Below are 16,647 nucleotides of genomic sequence, written 5' to 3' on the forward strand. Positions count from 1 at the left end.
TTAAATTACAAAATATATGACAATTCAAGGGAATGTATTTGTGCTTCATCCATGCTACATTTTCTCAATTAATGTCTGGTTTTAAAAGCTAATTGATGTTAATTGGTTATTAATGGTATTAAAAATTATCAAATGCTGATATTTTGATGCTAATTTGTTGGGGGATACTGAGGATATTGGAGGGAAACAGAGCAGATGGAGGCTCAAGAGAACTAGCATTAGAAGACAATCCCATACTCTCAGTGATACTCCTAAAACATTGTGGAGAGATATAGTTATTCTCACTCTGAAGACCCAACTTGCCAGTTCAAGCAAGGATTGATAGAGCCCAGAGTCAATATTACAGCATATTAAAATTTAAAACAAATACTTGAGTAACATTAGAGAAAAGCTTACTTTATTGATTAAATGAAGGTCAAAAGTAAGTTTTTTTTTTTTAAAACAGAACTAAGTACCTACACATCATAGTATATACTAGAGATTATACTTGCCTTTCCTCTCTGCTCTTGTTCTTACTTCACAACTTGACAGATGAAAATTATGATATGGAATATTTTTTTTTATTCTACAAAGAAGCAATATACTAAGAAAACAATTCAGTCTGACCTTCTGAGTCTTAAGACAAACAATAACTACGCACCTACTTAGTCATTTAGAAAAAAAAAAAGTTGTAGCATTTTTTTACCTGATGTTCAGCCATCTGGCTTTCTGGACTCTTGCCAGGTTCTAGACTTTCATTCAGTTTCACTTCAATAGCCTCCATCTTTGTAGAAATAGATTGAAGAGAGTCTTGGTATTTCTGTTGGCGTTCCAGAGCTTCATAGAGAGTACGCTGCTTTTCACTGATCTAAGCAAGAAAAGGGATGTTACCAAATATTTCCACAAGCCCTTATCATCCTGATTACAAAATGTATTTCTTCACTTTTTTTTTACCCTCTGCAACCTAATATTATGTGTCTGGTGTAGAAAGTATATACATTTATTTCACAATCCAAGTGGCAATCGATGTATATCTATAATTCAACATGGTCAGTGACTTACCACATTCTTTAAGGTTTCCCATGAACGCTGCAAATCATCCAGCTTAGCACTGGTAGATGACTCTAGCCCTGGTTCATAGAACTCCTGGCTTGATGATGTGCTGGCTTGAATTCTGGCAGCATCATTCTGCAACTGTTCAGCAGATAAGGCTTGGTAATAAGCAATGTCCTACGATTGTGAAGCACAACATTGCATTCAAAAGAAAGATGGAGCACTTTGTGAACATGCCTTATATGCTAACATGGGAGGAAATGGATTCTCTACTTTTAAAATAATAGAATAAGTAATGAATTGCTGTTATTTTGTGGTAACATATATAATTACACAATAATACAAGGTCTATATAACTCTGTAGAGAGGTTCTCCAAGTATTGTTGTTTCTTTAAAAACAACAACAACAATAACAACACTATCTTGCAGTAAAATCTTCATTTAGGATTTGATAGAATGAAGTCATGGAGAATTCAAATTGCTTACTTTTACAGTGATTAATGGATTGTATGCAAAATTAAAGGGTCAAAACAGATGATGTTTAAGATTTCTTTCAGTTCTTAAGTATAAAATGCTTGAATATCATCATCTTTGTATCGAAGTCATACATATTTGCTGAATTGAATTAGAGCAGCAGAGAATGGAGATAAAATTTTCTGTTTGTTGTTTTATTTTATTAGATTGTGACTTAAATCACTTAAAATTTACTTCATTTAAGAGAACAGAGGGAACTCCTTATCAACATAGGCTGGCTTCTTTTCTGCAACTGAAAGTCTTAACTTTGTCTACAGTCTAAAAAACTAAACAACTTTTTCAGGATCTCAGAGTTTGCATGTAATACAGGCCAAACATCAACTCAGGTTCTCCTGGCTTCAAGACTGGTGCATTGCCCACTATACCATGCTTCCACTATTGAAGAAACTGTATCTATGCAAAGGATGTCTCCATCTTCTCACTTCCTATTAAATTCAAGGCAGTTTTTTCTCCCAGATTTGGTTAAGATGGATGAGTTCTATCCATTATCCTTGACTAAATTTGTATTTCCTAAGATAACTTCTAGGCAGCCAGGGGTACGGGGCAAAGTGCTAGACCTGGAGTCAGGAGGGCCCAAGTTCAAACTCAGCCTCAGAAATTTACTAGCTGTGTGACCCTGGGCAAGTCACTTGACTTTTGTATACCTCAATTTCCTCAAAAATAAAACGGGGACTCTGGAAAAGAAAATAGTATATTTGCTAAGAACATCCTATAAAATGGAGTCACAGAAAGTTGGATACAACTAAATGACTTAACAACAAAAAAGATAACTTTTTTCTGCTAAATACACAGAATAAGCAATGGACTTGGCCAACAAGTTCATTGCTTATTCTGTATACTTAGAATAGACAAAATTAATTGACATGCTGTAACATTTCAAAAAACAAAGCAAAATATGCCACAGCACAATAAAGTATATTGTATACTCTTTCTTTCAATCCAGCCTAAAAGTACAAATGGGGGCATCAAACTTGATGTATAAGAAAGAACCTGGAAAAATTGGATGAGGAAAAATTGGTAGTAGTCTTATAGATATTCTAAATCCTGTAATTTTTATACTCCTTAACGCAGTATCTTTTCACTGACTGATTCAACATATGAACTTGAATTCATCATCCTTGTTTTAGATGACAAAAGCAAAATAAATCTAATTGCCCCCATATTCATGAAATATTTCTTTACTTAAAAAAATAATAAAAAATACCTAGAAACAATATTACAGGTTTACCTAAAGCATTACCTATTTGTTCTAGACAGCTTTGGCTGGATTTGTTCTAGGAAATAGTATAGGATCTGATATAGCCAAAAAAAAAAAAAAAAGTTATGTTAGAGTTAGAAGCAGGATCCAGAAGTAAAATCTCAGCTTTGTTTCTGACTGCCTTTGTGACTTCAATCAAAAATTAATTTTTTTAACTTTAATTCTTTCAACCAAAAAATGAAGAAGTTGGACTAGATGGATGCTAAAGTCTCTTTTAGCTCTAAATCTATTCCTTATGAGTTCTGATTTCTCAATTTAAAATGTGACTTCTTCAAGTGACTTCTTAGTCCAATATCCCTTCCAACCTTTAAATAATGCATGTTCATCTTGAGAATTGAGTTTAAGATGAAGGTTTCTGAGTGTCTTTAGCTCAGCTGGTTCAATTGGTAATAGAGCTTTTGAGGCCAAGTGTGCTCTCCCTCTCATCTTTGAAAAAGAAGAGTTCCAGATAAAATGAAACTGGAAGAAAGCCATTTAGTAAATCCAATGACATGATAATACATAATAAAACCAAATGGACAGGAACTTTTTGAATGACTTATGCCATTGACCTCTTTCATTGATGCTAAGCTAAATGAAAGGAGATAGATAACAGAGGAATGTTGATGACTGCATATATTGATACACAAATGTGTCAGAACTAAAATTAAACTTGGGCGAATGTTCCTATAAGAATATGTATTTGAAATTCATTAATAATAACCTTATTTTTTAGTTCTATTGTGGACAATAACTATTCATTGGTCTAAAAGATTGTATCTTGCTAAGCCATTCTCCAATTGATAAATGGTCAAAGGATATGAACAGACAATTTTCAGAGGATGAAATTCAAACTATTACCACTCATATGAAAGAGTGTTCCAAATCATTATTGATCAGAGAAATGCAAATTAAGACAACTCTGAGATACCACTACACACCTGTCAGATTGGCTAAGATGACAGGAAAAAATAATGATGAATGTTGGAGGGGATGCGGGAAAACTGGGACACTAATGCATTATTGGTGGAGTTGTGAACGAATCCAACCATTCTGGAGAGCAATCTGGAATTATGCCCAAAAAATTATCAAATTGTGCATACCCTTTGATCCAGCAGTGTTTCTATTGGGCTTATATCCCAAAGAAATACTAAAGAAGGGAAAGGGACCTGTATGTGCCAAAATGTTTGTAGCAGCCCTATTTGTAGTGGCTAGAAACTGGAAAATGAATGGATGCCCATCAATTGGAGAATGGCTGGGTAAATTGTGGTAGATGAATGTTATGGAATATTATTGTTCTGTAAGAAATGACCAGCAGGATGAATACAGAGAGGACTGGCGAGACTTACATGAACTGATGCTAAGTGAAATGAGCAGAACCAGGAGATCATTAAACACTTCGACAACGATATTGTATGAGGACATATTTTGATGGAAGTGGATTTCTTTGACAAAGAGACCTAACTGAGTTTCAATTGATAAATGACGGACATAAGCAGCTACACCCAAAGAACGAACACTGGGAAACAAATGTGAACTATCTGCATTTTAGTTTTTCTTCCCAGGTTATTTATACCTTCTGAATCCAATTCTCCCTATGCAACAAGAGAACTGTTCGGTTCTGCAAACATATATTGGATCTAGGATATACTGCAACATATCCAACATATAAAGGACTGCTTGCCATCTAGGGGAGGGGGTGGAGGGAGGGAGGGGAAAAAAAATCGGAAAAGAAAGGAGTGCAAGGAATAATGTTGTCAATATAAAATAATCATTAAATAAAAAATAAAAATTAAAAAAAAAGATTGTATCTTGCTGAGAATGGCTATTTGGTAAAAAATTGTGTGAATCTTTCTTTCCTAAGAAATGAAGCTAATGTACAATTTATACAAGTGGTATTTATTACAGGATGTAATCTCTGCCTAATAAATGACATGAATAAACTAAATGATTTTAGGTTAATAAAACATATTAATCATTGATAATGGAATCATTTACTTGCACATAATTAGTGAATTTGCTAATAGTTACCACAAGTTTTGTGTAATATGGATATATTGTTAACAGCTAAAAGAAAGTTTCAAAATAGAGAAAATGTTAAGTCTCCCTCTTTTGGCATATGTTTCAAATTCATAAATTTTCAAGGTTGTTATATATGATGTTAAAAAGATCTATTCTCAAACTTTACCTTGAGGTTATAAAGTTGTATTGTTTAATTTCAATACATTTAACTAGGCTATATAGTCAATTACTTCAGATAAAATATTACATATAAAAAAGCTCATAAATATCCCTAACAAAAGCACAATAAATAACTATTTTTTTTCTGGTTTATTGTTTGTGCAGGGGGTTCTGATATATTTTTATGTGATACATGGTAGAAGACCAAACTTAATTTGTATTATATGTACTGCTATAGTTAGCAGTACCCTTATACTATTTGTTTTCTCAAATATGTCTTATCAAAGTCTGGTCTTGGGACTGAATGCAGCATTTTGCTGTGGAAGCACTCTAGTCAAAATATGAATACAATTTCATATTTGTCAAAAATGTTTTCTGATTCCACTTTTAAAATAATGACTTACTCAGGTATACTTGGGGGCAAAGTTCATAGATTCAATGAAGTTAAGTCAATAGTTCAAAGTATAGTTTCAGTGTTTTAAGTACTAAAGGCCTTAAGCCATCACTAAGAAATGTATCATCATATCTGCATTTTTGAATTAGGAGCATGAATAATTATTAAATTTACTACAACATCAAGAGGAAAAAGTCTCAGAAATTCCACTTTTTCTTGGTTAAGACAGAACCTAAATGAATTTCAAAAGAATGTCATGCAGTATTTGCTGCAATTTCTGCTTTTGTTGGGTCACCTCTGTCTGAAAATCTAGTTATTTTTACAAGTTGGCTAATAATTACAGTTAATCAGACTTGGGATAAGATTGAGTTAGCGATTTAATTTAGGTTTACTTAGAGCAAGTACACCAACCCCTTTTCCTTTGTAGAAGATGCAACTATAAGAAACTGCTATTTTTGGCTTAGAATAATAAACTTCAGTGCTGGATGATTTTTAAAGTGTTTTCAGCCTGAACACTGATACTTAAGGATGAATTCCTATGAAAATATTCTCGGTAGTCTCAACCTGAAATTTAATAGGCATGATGCAACATTTTTTGGTTATATTTTTGTACCTTTTCTCCATTAACTCATTTCTGTACAAGCATATTTTTGTTGACTATACAAGTTCATTTCTAAACATCCTCCCGATATTAAAATAATACTTGAATATTTTTTTCTGTGAGTTTTTATGCATATAAGATGTTTCCTAATCTTCAGAATAGAATTGCTTCCACAATGTTTTTTCCAAAGTCAACATTTGTGACAAACAAATTTCAATGTTAGAATATACTTTTTAATTAATCAAAAGGCTTGGAAAGAATTTCAAATGCATGAATATAATATTTAGAAGAATGACTACTGAATTTATATCTTGCCACTAAAACCTACTAGCTATGTGGCTAATCTATAAGTCTCAGTCTCTGTAAAATGAGAGTAACTTAACATCTACCTTACAAGGCTGTTTGAAGATTAAAAGCAATAATATGAGGAAATAATTTATATCAAGAGCTTTATATTACAGACATATCAGCTTAAAAGCTGACATTTTTATATCTGACTCTTATCTTTGGAATAAAATCACAATTTCACTCATAATCTTGATGATGTTAATGTTATTTTACAGAGAGATTTGATCTGTAATTTTATTGCCATAGAGAATTCTTAGAATGATTATTTTCCTTTACCAAAGCAAGGTATCATTTTCTCAAAAGCTTACAATTTTAGTTACCAATAGCACTGAAAAATTAAGTGACTTGATGAGAATTATAGAGCCAGCAGATGTTAAGAGTAATGACTTAGAACCAGGTGTATCTACTTCTGAGGCTGGCACTCTGTCCACCATTCCAGAATGCCTCTCTTATACAGAATGCCATATGTTTGTTTGTTTTTAAATGCACACACAGTCCATTACCATATGATGAGGTATGTGGTAACAGCAAAACTGTTAATCAAGAGAAAGATGAGTAGAAACAGGAAACCAGAAGTCAATAGATTTCTACTTGCTGGTGCATGGCTCTCCTATTGAATAGAATTTTACTTAAAATTTATATCACACTAAGTAAATAATATAATATAATATATTATGCAATAGAAGATTAATTCATTAATGAATAAGTGAATGAGCAACTGAATGAAGCCCTCTGTCCTTTTTTCTCCTTAAGTGTGTAAATTCACAAGGTAGTCCAAGGTACTCTCTTTCACAACCCATTTACAAAAATATTGAGGATAATCTTAAGTACTGAGCTGTCTCTTAAGGAAATACACACACACACACACACACACACACACACACACACATACAGGTTCACTTTTGAAGATGGGCCTACAAGTAAGCAAATGGATCCTAATGGGAATACCTCTTCCTATCCCAACATCTCAAATATATCATTCATCAGAGCGTTCCAAGTATAAGTGTCATCCTGGGTGCCTCAATCACACTCCACATATTCCATGTGCTGCTATGTCCTGTCATTTCAACCACTACAATCTCTCTCTGATTTAGCCAAAGTTTTTTTTTTTTTCTTACTAAGGAAGAGCTCTGATCATGTTACTCCCCTATTCAAAAAACTCCAAGGGCCCCCCTGTTTTACCCTGGACCAATTTTTTAAAAATCTTGTTTGGTTTTAAAAGTGGTCCCATACTACATTTCCAGTCTTTCCCTCCTTTATTCCTTTCCACATATTCTATGTTCTAGTGTCACTGGTCTGGTATTCTTATTGTCCCTTACACTTAAAGGTATAAGTTCCAACTGTAAAAGACTGGCTATATCTCCAATGCCTGGATTTTCTTACTTCCTAGGATCTTCCTACTAACTTTCTTTGCTTCCTTCAAGATTCAGCTCACATTCCAGCTTTGCAGAATATCTTTTACATTCCCTATCCCCACCTTTCAACGTGAATGAATGGCTTTCCTCTAAACTTACCTCCAATTTACCCCATATATAATCTATCTACGTGTCTTATCTGTATATAGTTGTTTGCATGTTGTCTTTGCCATTTGAGTATGAGCTCCCTGATGGCAGGGACCATGATTTCTTTATTTGTATCCCTAATAATCAGCATATACTTCATATATAGTAATAAATACTTTTCAACTTACTGACCATCACCATTACCCACATATACATTGACTTGCTTAAAATAAAACTTAGATCCATTTATTTTAGGCATTTTTATCCTTACTAAAATGTAAATATTGTGTGAATAACATTTTACTATGCTATTAGGCATTTATTCTCTAGAATGAAAAATATGAAAGTAGGTTTTGAAAGTTGAAAAAGAAGGGCCAGCAGAGGGTGACTGGTGGGAAATTCTTAGGTTGGAGTGGGTAATAGGCGTTGATGGTAAAGTATTGATTAAGATCAAGAGAATTTTCTTTCCTGTTTCACAATTTTGTCCAGTACTGCCTCATTCCCCATTTTTAACAGAGTTTTGAATTTCTAAGATAGTAAAATACATATCCATAGTGATAAGGCGTGGTTGTTTATAACATTTTTATATACCTACTGTGCACATGGCATTATATTAAGCACTGAAGATATAAAAATAAAAATTAAATAATAATTTTACTTATCAACAGGACACAATTTATTTGTTTTACCCAATCCCCACAGAATGTTGGAAAATAAATACAAGATAATAGAATTAGAAGGGACTTCACAGAGGGGCTCATATCTAATCTCCTTATTTTACTGATGAGAAACTGAGGAACAAGAAAGTGAAATAATTTTTCCTGAGGGTCATACAGCTAATATGTCACAGGCAAAATTTGAACCCGGGTCCTCTGACTCCAGAATGAATGCTTTTTCCTATTGTTCCACATAATTTAATGATTGGAAAATGTAACTATTTTAAATTATGTGAAATGTATCTTAAAAAATAACTGAAAAGTAATACCTTTGCTACTATGTCCTGGAAAAGACCAATAGGCTGTGAAATATACCAAGAAACTAGATACAAATTTCTTAGTGTAGATGAAAAACCAGAGATTTTAATCAATTATGTGAATCTGTTCACATATTCAGATGCATAGGAAGACCTCGCTGTTAGAATAAATTAATTTTTGTTTTTAATCTGGATATTATAGAGAGTTAACCAAGAAATCCTATTTTTCCTCAACTTTTATTGTACTATTTTTTAATTTACATACCTAAAACTGCATCAAAATGATACAGATTTATCACCATTTTGCACTCTAGATAAGTTCAATCTACCTCCAAAAATACTCTTTAATTCAAACAACTCAGAAGATCTTAATATTTAAAGATGGAAGAAAGTTTGGAGATCATTTGGTTCTATCACATCATTTACAACTGGGAAGCCCTACATTCGCAAAACTTTATGCCAAGTAAAATAGTGATAAAAATTAAAAGTTAATACTGAGAGATTTAAATTTGAGACAATGTGTCAAATACTTTTTTAAAAAGAAATAGTGACAATTTTCCTTCTTTCACTAAAATCTTTTCACTAAGGTCTTATCATCATACAGGTACCCTTCATTCTAAAAGGCTAGGTCAATGGAATTTTGTAAGGGAACTGTAATATAATATAGAGTTGAGGCAGGGTTCAAGGAAGATCTGGGTTCAAGTCCAAACCCTCAAAGATGCTAATTTGGGCATATGGCCAAATTACTTAATCTCCCAGCAACAATATAAGACTAGACATTGCAGATGAATTGATGATCTGAGTTAATTGTTGCACCAGGAATGGACCCCACCCCCATTAAAAAAAAAGTAATTTCTAAACTGTTATTGAGGTTCCAAATCATGGTCACATAATAATATTAGCATGTATTACAAAAAAAGAGAATCTTTTAGTTGAAAGAAAACTGCCCTAAGAATTAGAAGATTTAGATTTCATCATCATCTCTAACATGGATAAGTCAATCTTTATCAAGCCAAACTTCCTCAATTCATAACAGAATACTTGAACCACCTACTCAACAGCAATATTGTAAGCAGAGCAATTTATAAACTTTAAAGCATTATAAAATTGTGATTTGTTACTCTTCCTTTGATTATATTTAGAATATATAAAATCTCAATTAGGTATGTATATATATATATAATATACATATATAGTCTCAATAAATTATAATCTTATTTGTAAATAATTATAAATTTAAAATGCTTGTGAGGAAAACAATGGCAGTCACAGTGGTAGTTAAATCAGAAACAAATTATAAGTATGTTATACCACCCCATTTTCTTTTAAGATACAATATCTATTATACATAGATAATATAGAAAATGAGATCTTCATATAGGATTTAGTAGCTCTTCACAGTGCATTCAATTCCAGGGAGGCAGTTTTTCTTCATCTCACTTTCAAAAAGAATTAAATTGATTTGCCAAGTTATGTAATGAATTTCACAAGGCAGTCATGCTTTGCATTAACAAATAACAGTATGCCCATTATCAACAACAATAATAAAAAAAATGATATTCAAATAATTAACCCATAAGCATAGAAACATCTTGCAAAATACCCAGGATGGGGTCCTGCATCTGTCCAGAGTGAGTGCCAAGTAGGAGGTACCTGGTTAACAGAAGCATCTGTATTAGCCACAGGTGAAGGAGAGCGACAGGCAGGTGGAGAGGAAATCTCACTGTTGGTTCCCTCCTCCCCAGACTCCTCAGTGACAGGTGAAAGCAGTGTGTGACAGCGACCCGCAGTCATCTGTCACAGGAAATGCAAGCCCAAAGGACAGGAACATGTCAACAAAAAGGCTAATTAGGTGCAAAATAAAACATACAAAATTATAGCTAATGTTAGAATTCCTGAGATAAACTTTTGGAGATCCATTTTGTATTCAGAATTTGGAAGATTCAATTCTATGATTGATATGATGCATATGGCCACTAATTGAACCAACAAAGATGTTGGATATTATTCTATTAAATCTTAGAGATAACTATTTTCTCCTTTTTTTATATACTATTGTTGTTTATAATGGCTAGAATTTCCTTGTTCCATACAACTATAGAGGATATGTGAAACAGAATTCAATTTTTCTGATTCATCTCAAAATTCTAACAATAATCTAGGAAACCAAAGGATATCTAAAAGCAATATATCACACAAAAAAGGTTAAGGCCAAATCTTAAATGATAACTATTATATTTTTTTAAATGTCAAAAGTCTCAATGCTGCAGTTAATTAAATGTCAGTAATTTTGTATTGGGGTGAGTGTGAGATATTGAATGTTGCAGAACAGAACTTAATGGAGTTTATGTCTTTTTTCTAGATTGTAACTCTCATTATAGCAACAATCCCTTCTAATTCTTAACAAAATTATGTTTATTATAACCAAAACTGTACAGAAATCATCATGTATTACAGCAGAAAGAATGCAAGCAAAACATATTATTAGATTTCCTCCCCCAAATGAACCAGCTCACATGCAAAACATTGGTTTACAATTTACATATAAGTTAACATGCATAATTATAGACAGACACTGAACATCCTAAGCGTGGATTGTAAATATTATTAATTTAGCAGACTCAAATCACACTGATCCCTTTTTCATCATATGGTTTCATTGCAGGCCCACTAGTTCCACTGTAAAGCTCAGTCATAACATAAGTATAGCCACAGAAAGTTAATGAAAAACTCTCAGTCCATTCTAATCTGCAACATCCAAGGTAGAGAGGTGAAGCTAAGCACATAGAGGAGAAATGTGAGCATTGGCTAAACCCCAAGCAAAGCAACAGAGAGACTGTGGTATTGCTAACAGGAGAGGACAATGATACCAGCTTGGTCCTTACCATAACCACTGAGGGATGTGTGGAATGCGTTGGGAGGAGCTCAGTGTCTAGATCCTCCATTCCTTCTGAAAGCCCTTCTACTTCTGTCACTGTCAACAGCATGGTGGCGTGTTTAGCTTTCATTGTTAACATCTTGCACTTAGAATTCAAAGAGGCAATCTGTTCCTGGTATCCCTTGATTTTCTGAGCCAGCTCCTGAGAAAACATGTTTTTTTTCCGTGGGTCAGAACAGCATCAAAAGGAAAGAGAACTAGTAGCATTCATCTTCCTTTAGGCAGGCAGGCTATCCTTCTCCAGGGCCAGCCAATAAAATCACAGCTCTGAGTCTCAGAAGCCAGACATCATCATCAGCAGAAGCTGAAAGGCAGGATGTGGACTGTGGAAGAGAACAAGTCAGGCTGCATCTCACAGCACAGCTAAACCGCAAAGCAAAGAGCGATGCAGTGAACCCGGAAAAACTGCTGTGAAAGCTACATTCGGTGGCAAAAAGAAAGAGGATGACGCTGATCAGTGTCTCGCTGGGAGAACGGCACAGAAAACGGACAGAAGCTACAACTTGTGCTATCCTTGAGAAACGCAACTCTTTGCAAATGACCAAAGACGCTGAAATTTCTTAGATCGTTCATGTCATGGAAATTAGTCATGTGATGACTAAAACTATGAAAATGCAACTCTAATTTCTCACCATGCAGATCCAACAAACTGAGAAAAGAGCCATTCACAGCAACAAGGTAAATTGTCTGACAAATATTGCCTGAAGGCAGGCCTATTTTTACGTTTCTTGTGTAAGCTGAATTAATCATTTGATTTTAATAAAAGGTTTTAAGTTACAAAAAAAAAAGTTTAATTTTTAAAATCCCTTAACATTTTCAGATCGCAATCAGACTCATCTTTTACCACTCCTGGCAGCCAATCTTTGCAAATTTAATTGCGGTTCAAACTGTTTGTCATTTAAATTAGGTTTTCAGTAACTCCCCCTATTTAATTTTAAAGGGAGAATGAACTTAATATTAAAAAAAAGATTAAAATGCTTTCTTGGAATCATGTGGGATTTAGAAAATCCTGAGTCAATTTCAAGACAATAATAAACAGCAAATATATCTATAACATTCTCTTAAAAAGAATTATGTATATAAAAGAAGTGAAAAACTATGATTACTAAACAATGAACAGTTGGAAGGAACTTAGAGATTATTTTTTTTTCCTTATCACTTTATAGGTAGGAAAACTGACCAAAAGAAAATGATACAGCCTGCTCAAATCACACAGATAAAGAAGACAGGACACAAACCCATTTTTTTAGAGTCCAGAATCATTTGTATGTCTACTATACCACAATACTTTCTTCAAATTCTGATAAAAAAAATTTGGAAAATTACACCATTTAAAATCAAGTTGACTAATTCCACTCACTGGATACACTGAATGGAATGCTTGATTAAGCAAGTAGAGTACAGAATATGATCAGTCACCCTTCACCTTTGTTCATTTGACTTAAACAACTTCCTGTTAGAGCTTGCTCTGTTCCTGTTTTATGAACTAGGAACTGAAACTGGTCAATCACATTAACATAAGAATGAACACGGCACATTTTCTCATATTTAGCCTTGATGTTGACTAAATGGAGTAGGCATACAATCATTCTAGCAGATGGAGGAAGCCTATTCCCAACTATATGGTAACTTCTCATGACTCAGAAAAAAAGTTTATAGAGTAAAGATGGCTAGATCTTTGAACTTCAACAAATTTTTGGCTAGAATCTCTTGGTGAGAGGATTTTTTTTTTAATATAGCAATGTGGATGATCATAAAATAGTTGTTTCATGTGAACAAAGAGGTTAATTTCTTGTCTCATGTAGGATCATTCATCATAAATGCATATTTCTGCACATTAGCTTACCTTCTGGAGCCCCAAAATTGATATTAGGCAAAATTCTGATTTTGCTTCATATCCAATTTCATTTGAATCTAATTCAACACTTCTAGAAATGAATTTCCCCTCTTTTTTTTTTTTTTTTTTTGATGACCTCAGCTAAACTTATAGTGCCTAGTATTTGGCCACTATCCCATTGTGTTCATGTAGACAAGAATTTTGTGACAGTTTAAATAAGATAAACCTCTCCCTTTCTAGAAAACCGACTTTCCTGTGCTCAATTCTTCAATATATAGAAATAGTTATTCAGTCAACAAGCATTTATTAAACAACTATAATTATGCTAAGAACTGGGATAAGCAATAAGGATATAAAGAAAGACAAGAACTACAAAATCCCAAATGAGTCCATTTTTTTCAGGTACTCAGAGACTAATGGAGTAGACTATTAAAAGCAAAAACAGCAAAGAGAAAAAAATAGCTATGTGCTAATAAGATAAAATACAATAAACTGGAGATAAGCTGCCAGAGGGAAGGCACTAGCAATAAAGATGATTGTAAACGGTTTCCTGTAGAAAGCAGAATTTTAACTGGGAAAAAAAGACAGAAGAGAGAATTCCAAGTATGGGCCACAGCCAGTGAAATAAATGAAGAGAGTAAGGAAACTTTCTTGTGGGTGGAAAAGTAAGAAAGGTGGTATCACCAGATTATAGAACACTTAAGAGTGAGTAAATTATAAAAAAAGACTGGAATGATAGGAATGACTCTGAATACCAAAGGAGTTTAAGGATAAGGGGTCACTGGTATTTATTAAATGGTGGATGGCATGGCCAAGCCAACTTTAGAAAAAACACTGAAATTTGAATAAAGGATAAAATGGAGGAAGAAGAAAATTGAGGCAGGGAGATCAATGAGGAAGTTACTATGGAAATCTAAGCATTAGGTGAGGAAGATCTGCACAGTGATGGCAGTTGCACAGCAGAGAAGGAAACATACAAGAGATGGTATAACAGTAAAATTGATAGGTAAGAGATTGGACATAGGTGTGAGAGAGAATAGAGAATCCAGGATGACACCTGGGGGATGGTGTCATCCTCCACAGTAATAGGGAAGTTAGGAAAGGGGAAGGGTTTGAGAGCTAAGAAAATCAATTCAGTTTTGGAAACACTGGAGTTATCCCATTTGAAATAGCCAAGATTAGTTGGAGATCAGAGTCTGGAAGTTAAAAGAGAGATTAGAGCTAGATAAACAGATCTGAGAATCATCAGCATTGCAAGGATAACTGGGTAGTTAATGAAATAAGCTAATTTATGTAAAATGGGTGCTAATGGGTTATACAAATAGCATACTTCCCAAGCAACAAAGTTCTATTTCAGGTTGACTTTGGTGGAGATAAGGAATTAATTTAACAGAATAACAGCAATGATAGAGGTTTTCAGAAACATTGTCAGACTGGTTAACAAAAGAATTTTGTGAATGGGGGAAAATGTTTTTCCCCCTCTCATCTCCTGCTACAGAGGCATCAAAAAGTACATTAATAGGACCATTATATTACATTTAGGACAGAAAGATGGAAAGGGACAAGCAGCTCAATGTTAGTCGTACAGAAAAGAAACTAATTCTTTTGAATGAAGCCACAGAACTCAGGTTATAGTCAAGACTCTGCTGCCCCCTATCTGTGTGATCTTACACAAATCTTTCTAATTTGTGTGCATATATGTATATGTAAAATATAAAAAACCTTATATGTATTATAAATGCTATGTGTGTATATAAACACAGATATGCACATACACACATCTATGTGACATATCTATCTGTACTGTCTATATATGTATATAGATATAAACACAGATATAGATATAGATGTCTTTATCTGTAAAATGAGGTGGCTTGGCTTTATGGCTTACAAAATTCTCTTCTACCTTCCAATCAACGATCCTATGACTTATGCGATAGTCTATGAAGTTCCTTCTAATTGAAATTCCATTATTATTGACTTCCGGTTAAGATGGCGGAGAGGAGGCACATAGCTGTGTAAGCTCCAGGCTTTCTCTCACTATCCATTTCATTACAAGCCTCTGAATTAATGCTTGACTGAAAAAAACCCCACAGATAGTTACCAAGAGAAGCCATCCTTGAGATTCGCCAAGAAAGGTCTGTCTTTACTGGAGGGCTGGGACGGTTTTAGATCGGGCGCAGACGGCGGGCAGTGGGAGTGAGAGCACAGGAGCAGACTGGAGAGGGGGTGGGGAGTGATCGCAGCCATCTCTGCGGGGAGAGCTTTGCTACAGGTTTGGATACTTTGCCCTGGCAGCAAGTCAGCAGCCCAGCAGAGAAGCTAAAAACAACGGGGCTGAAGAATACAACCTCAAACAGCTGGAGTCTCCCGGGACCTGGCCGCCCCCCCCCTCCCCCCCCCCCCCCCACAGTGACTCAGCACGCTCTGGGATCTCAGAGCGCAGGCGCAGCACAATCCTGCTAATGCCTCACTGCTGCCCCCCGCAGTCTGGAGAGGAAGCACGGTAACACACCCAGCCCCTCCCCCAAAGAAAGACTCCAGTTTTTTCTTTATTTCTTTGCTAGTTTGTCTTTGATTATTAGACAGAATGAGCAAGAAACTGAAGAGGACTTTAACCCTTGACAGCTTCTATACAGATAGAGAGCAGACTCTAAATCCTGAGGAGACTAAAAGCAGACAGTCTCCAGGTGAATCCCCAAAGGAGGAGATCATCTGTTCCTCAGCACAGATGAATCTCATGGAGGAAATTAAAAAGGCTCTCACAAGGGAGCTAGAAGAAAAATGGGAGGCTTGGCAAAAGAGCCTGGAGAAGTCATTTAAAGAGAGAGTGGATAAAGAAATAAAATCCTTGAAAAATAGGATTAGTGAACTGGAAACAGAAAATAGCTCTTTAAAAAACAAAATTGGCGAAATGGAAAAAAATTCCACAGAACAAAAGAACTCAATGGGACAAGTAGAAAAAGATTTTTAAAAAGTGAGTGAAGAAAATACTTCACTGAAAATCAGAATTGAACAATTGGAATTGAATGACTTGAGGAGACAAGAAGAATCAGTCAAGCAAATCCAA

At 34.4% G+C, this 16,647-nt stretch overlaps 1 protein-coding gene across 4 annotated transcripts in view; it reads right to left on the bottom strand.

Annotated features, from left to right (window-relative positions):
* Positions 1-16,647, bottom strand: part of SYNE1 (spectrin repeat containing nuclear envelope protein 1) — a 593,997-nt gene that overhangs the window by 152,054 nt on the left and 425,296 nt on the right. For 2 of the 4 annotated variants that reach the window (XM_051997961.1, XM_051997962.1), the window contains exons 7-9: positions 11,688-11,882; positions 1,042-1,209; positions 686-847 (exon numbers count right to left, since the gene is read on the bottom strand). In XM_051997961.1, coding sequence (XP_051853921.1) covers positions 686-847; positions 1,042-1,209; positions 11,688-11,882 — 525 coding nt within the window. Of the gene's footprint in view, positions 1-685; positions 848-1,041; positions 1,210-10,455; positions 10,597-11,687; positions 11,925-16,647 lie in introns of those variants that run through there. The other 2 variants (XM_051997964.1, XM_051997963.1) reach the window with 2 other exon arrangements.

This window comes from Antechinus flavipes, chromosome 4, assembly GCF_016432865.1.
Source record: "Antechinus flavipes isolate AdamAnt ecotype Samford, QLD, Australia chromosome 4, AdamAnt_v2, whole genome shotgun sequence".
In the NCBI taxonomy this organism is placed as follows: Eukaryota; Metazoa; Chordata; class Mammalia; order Dasyuromorphia; family Dasyuridae; genus Antechinus; species Antechinus flavipes.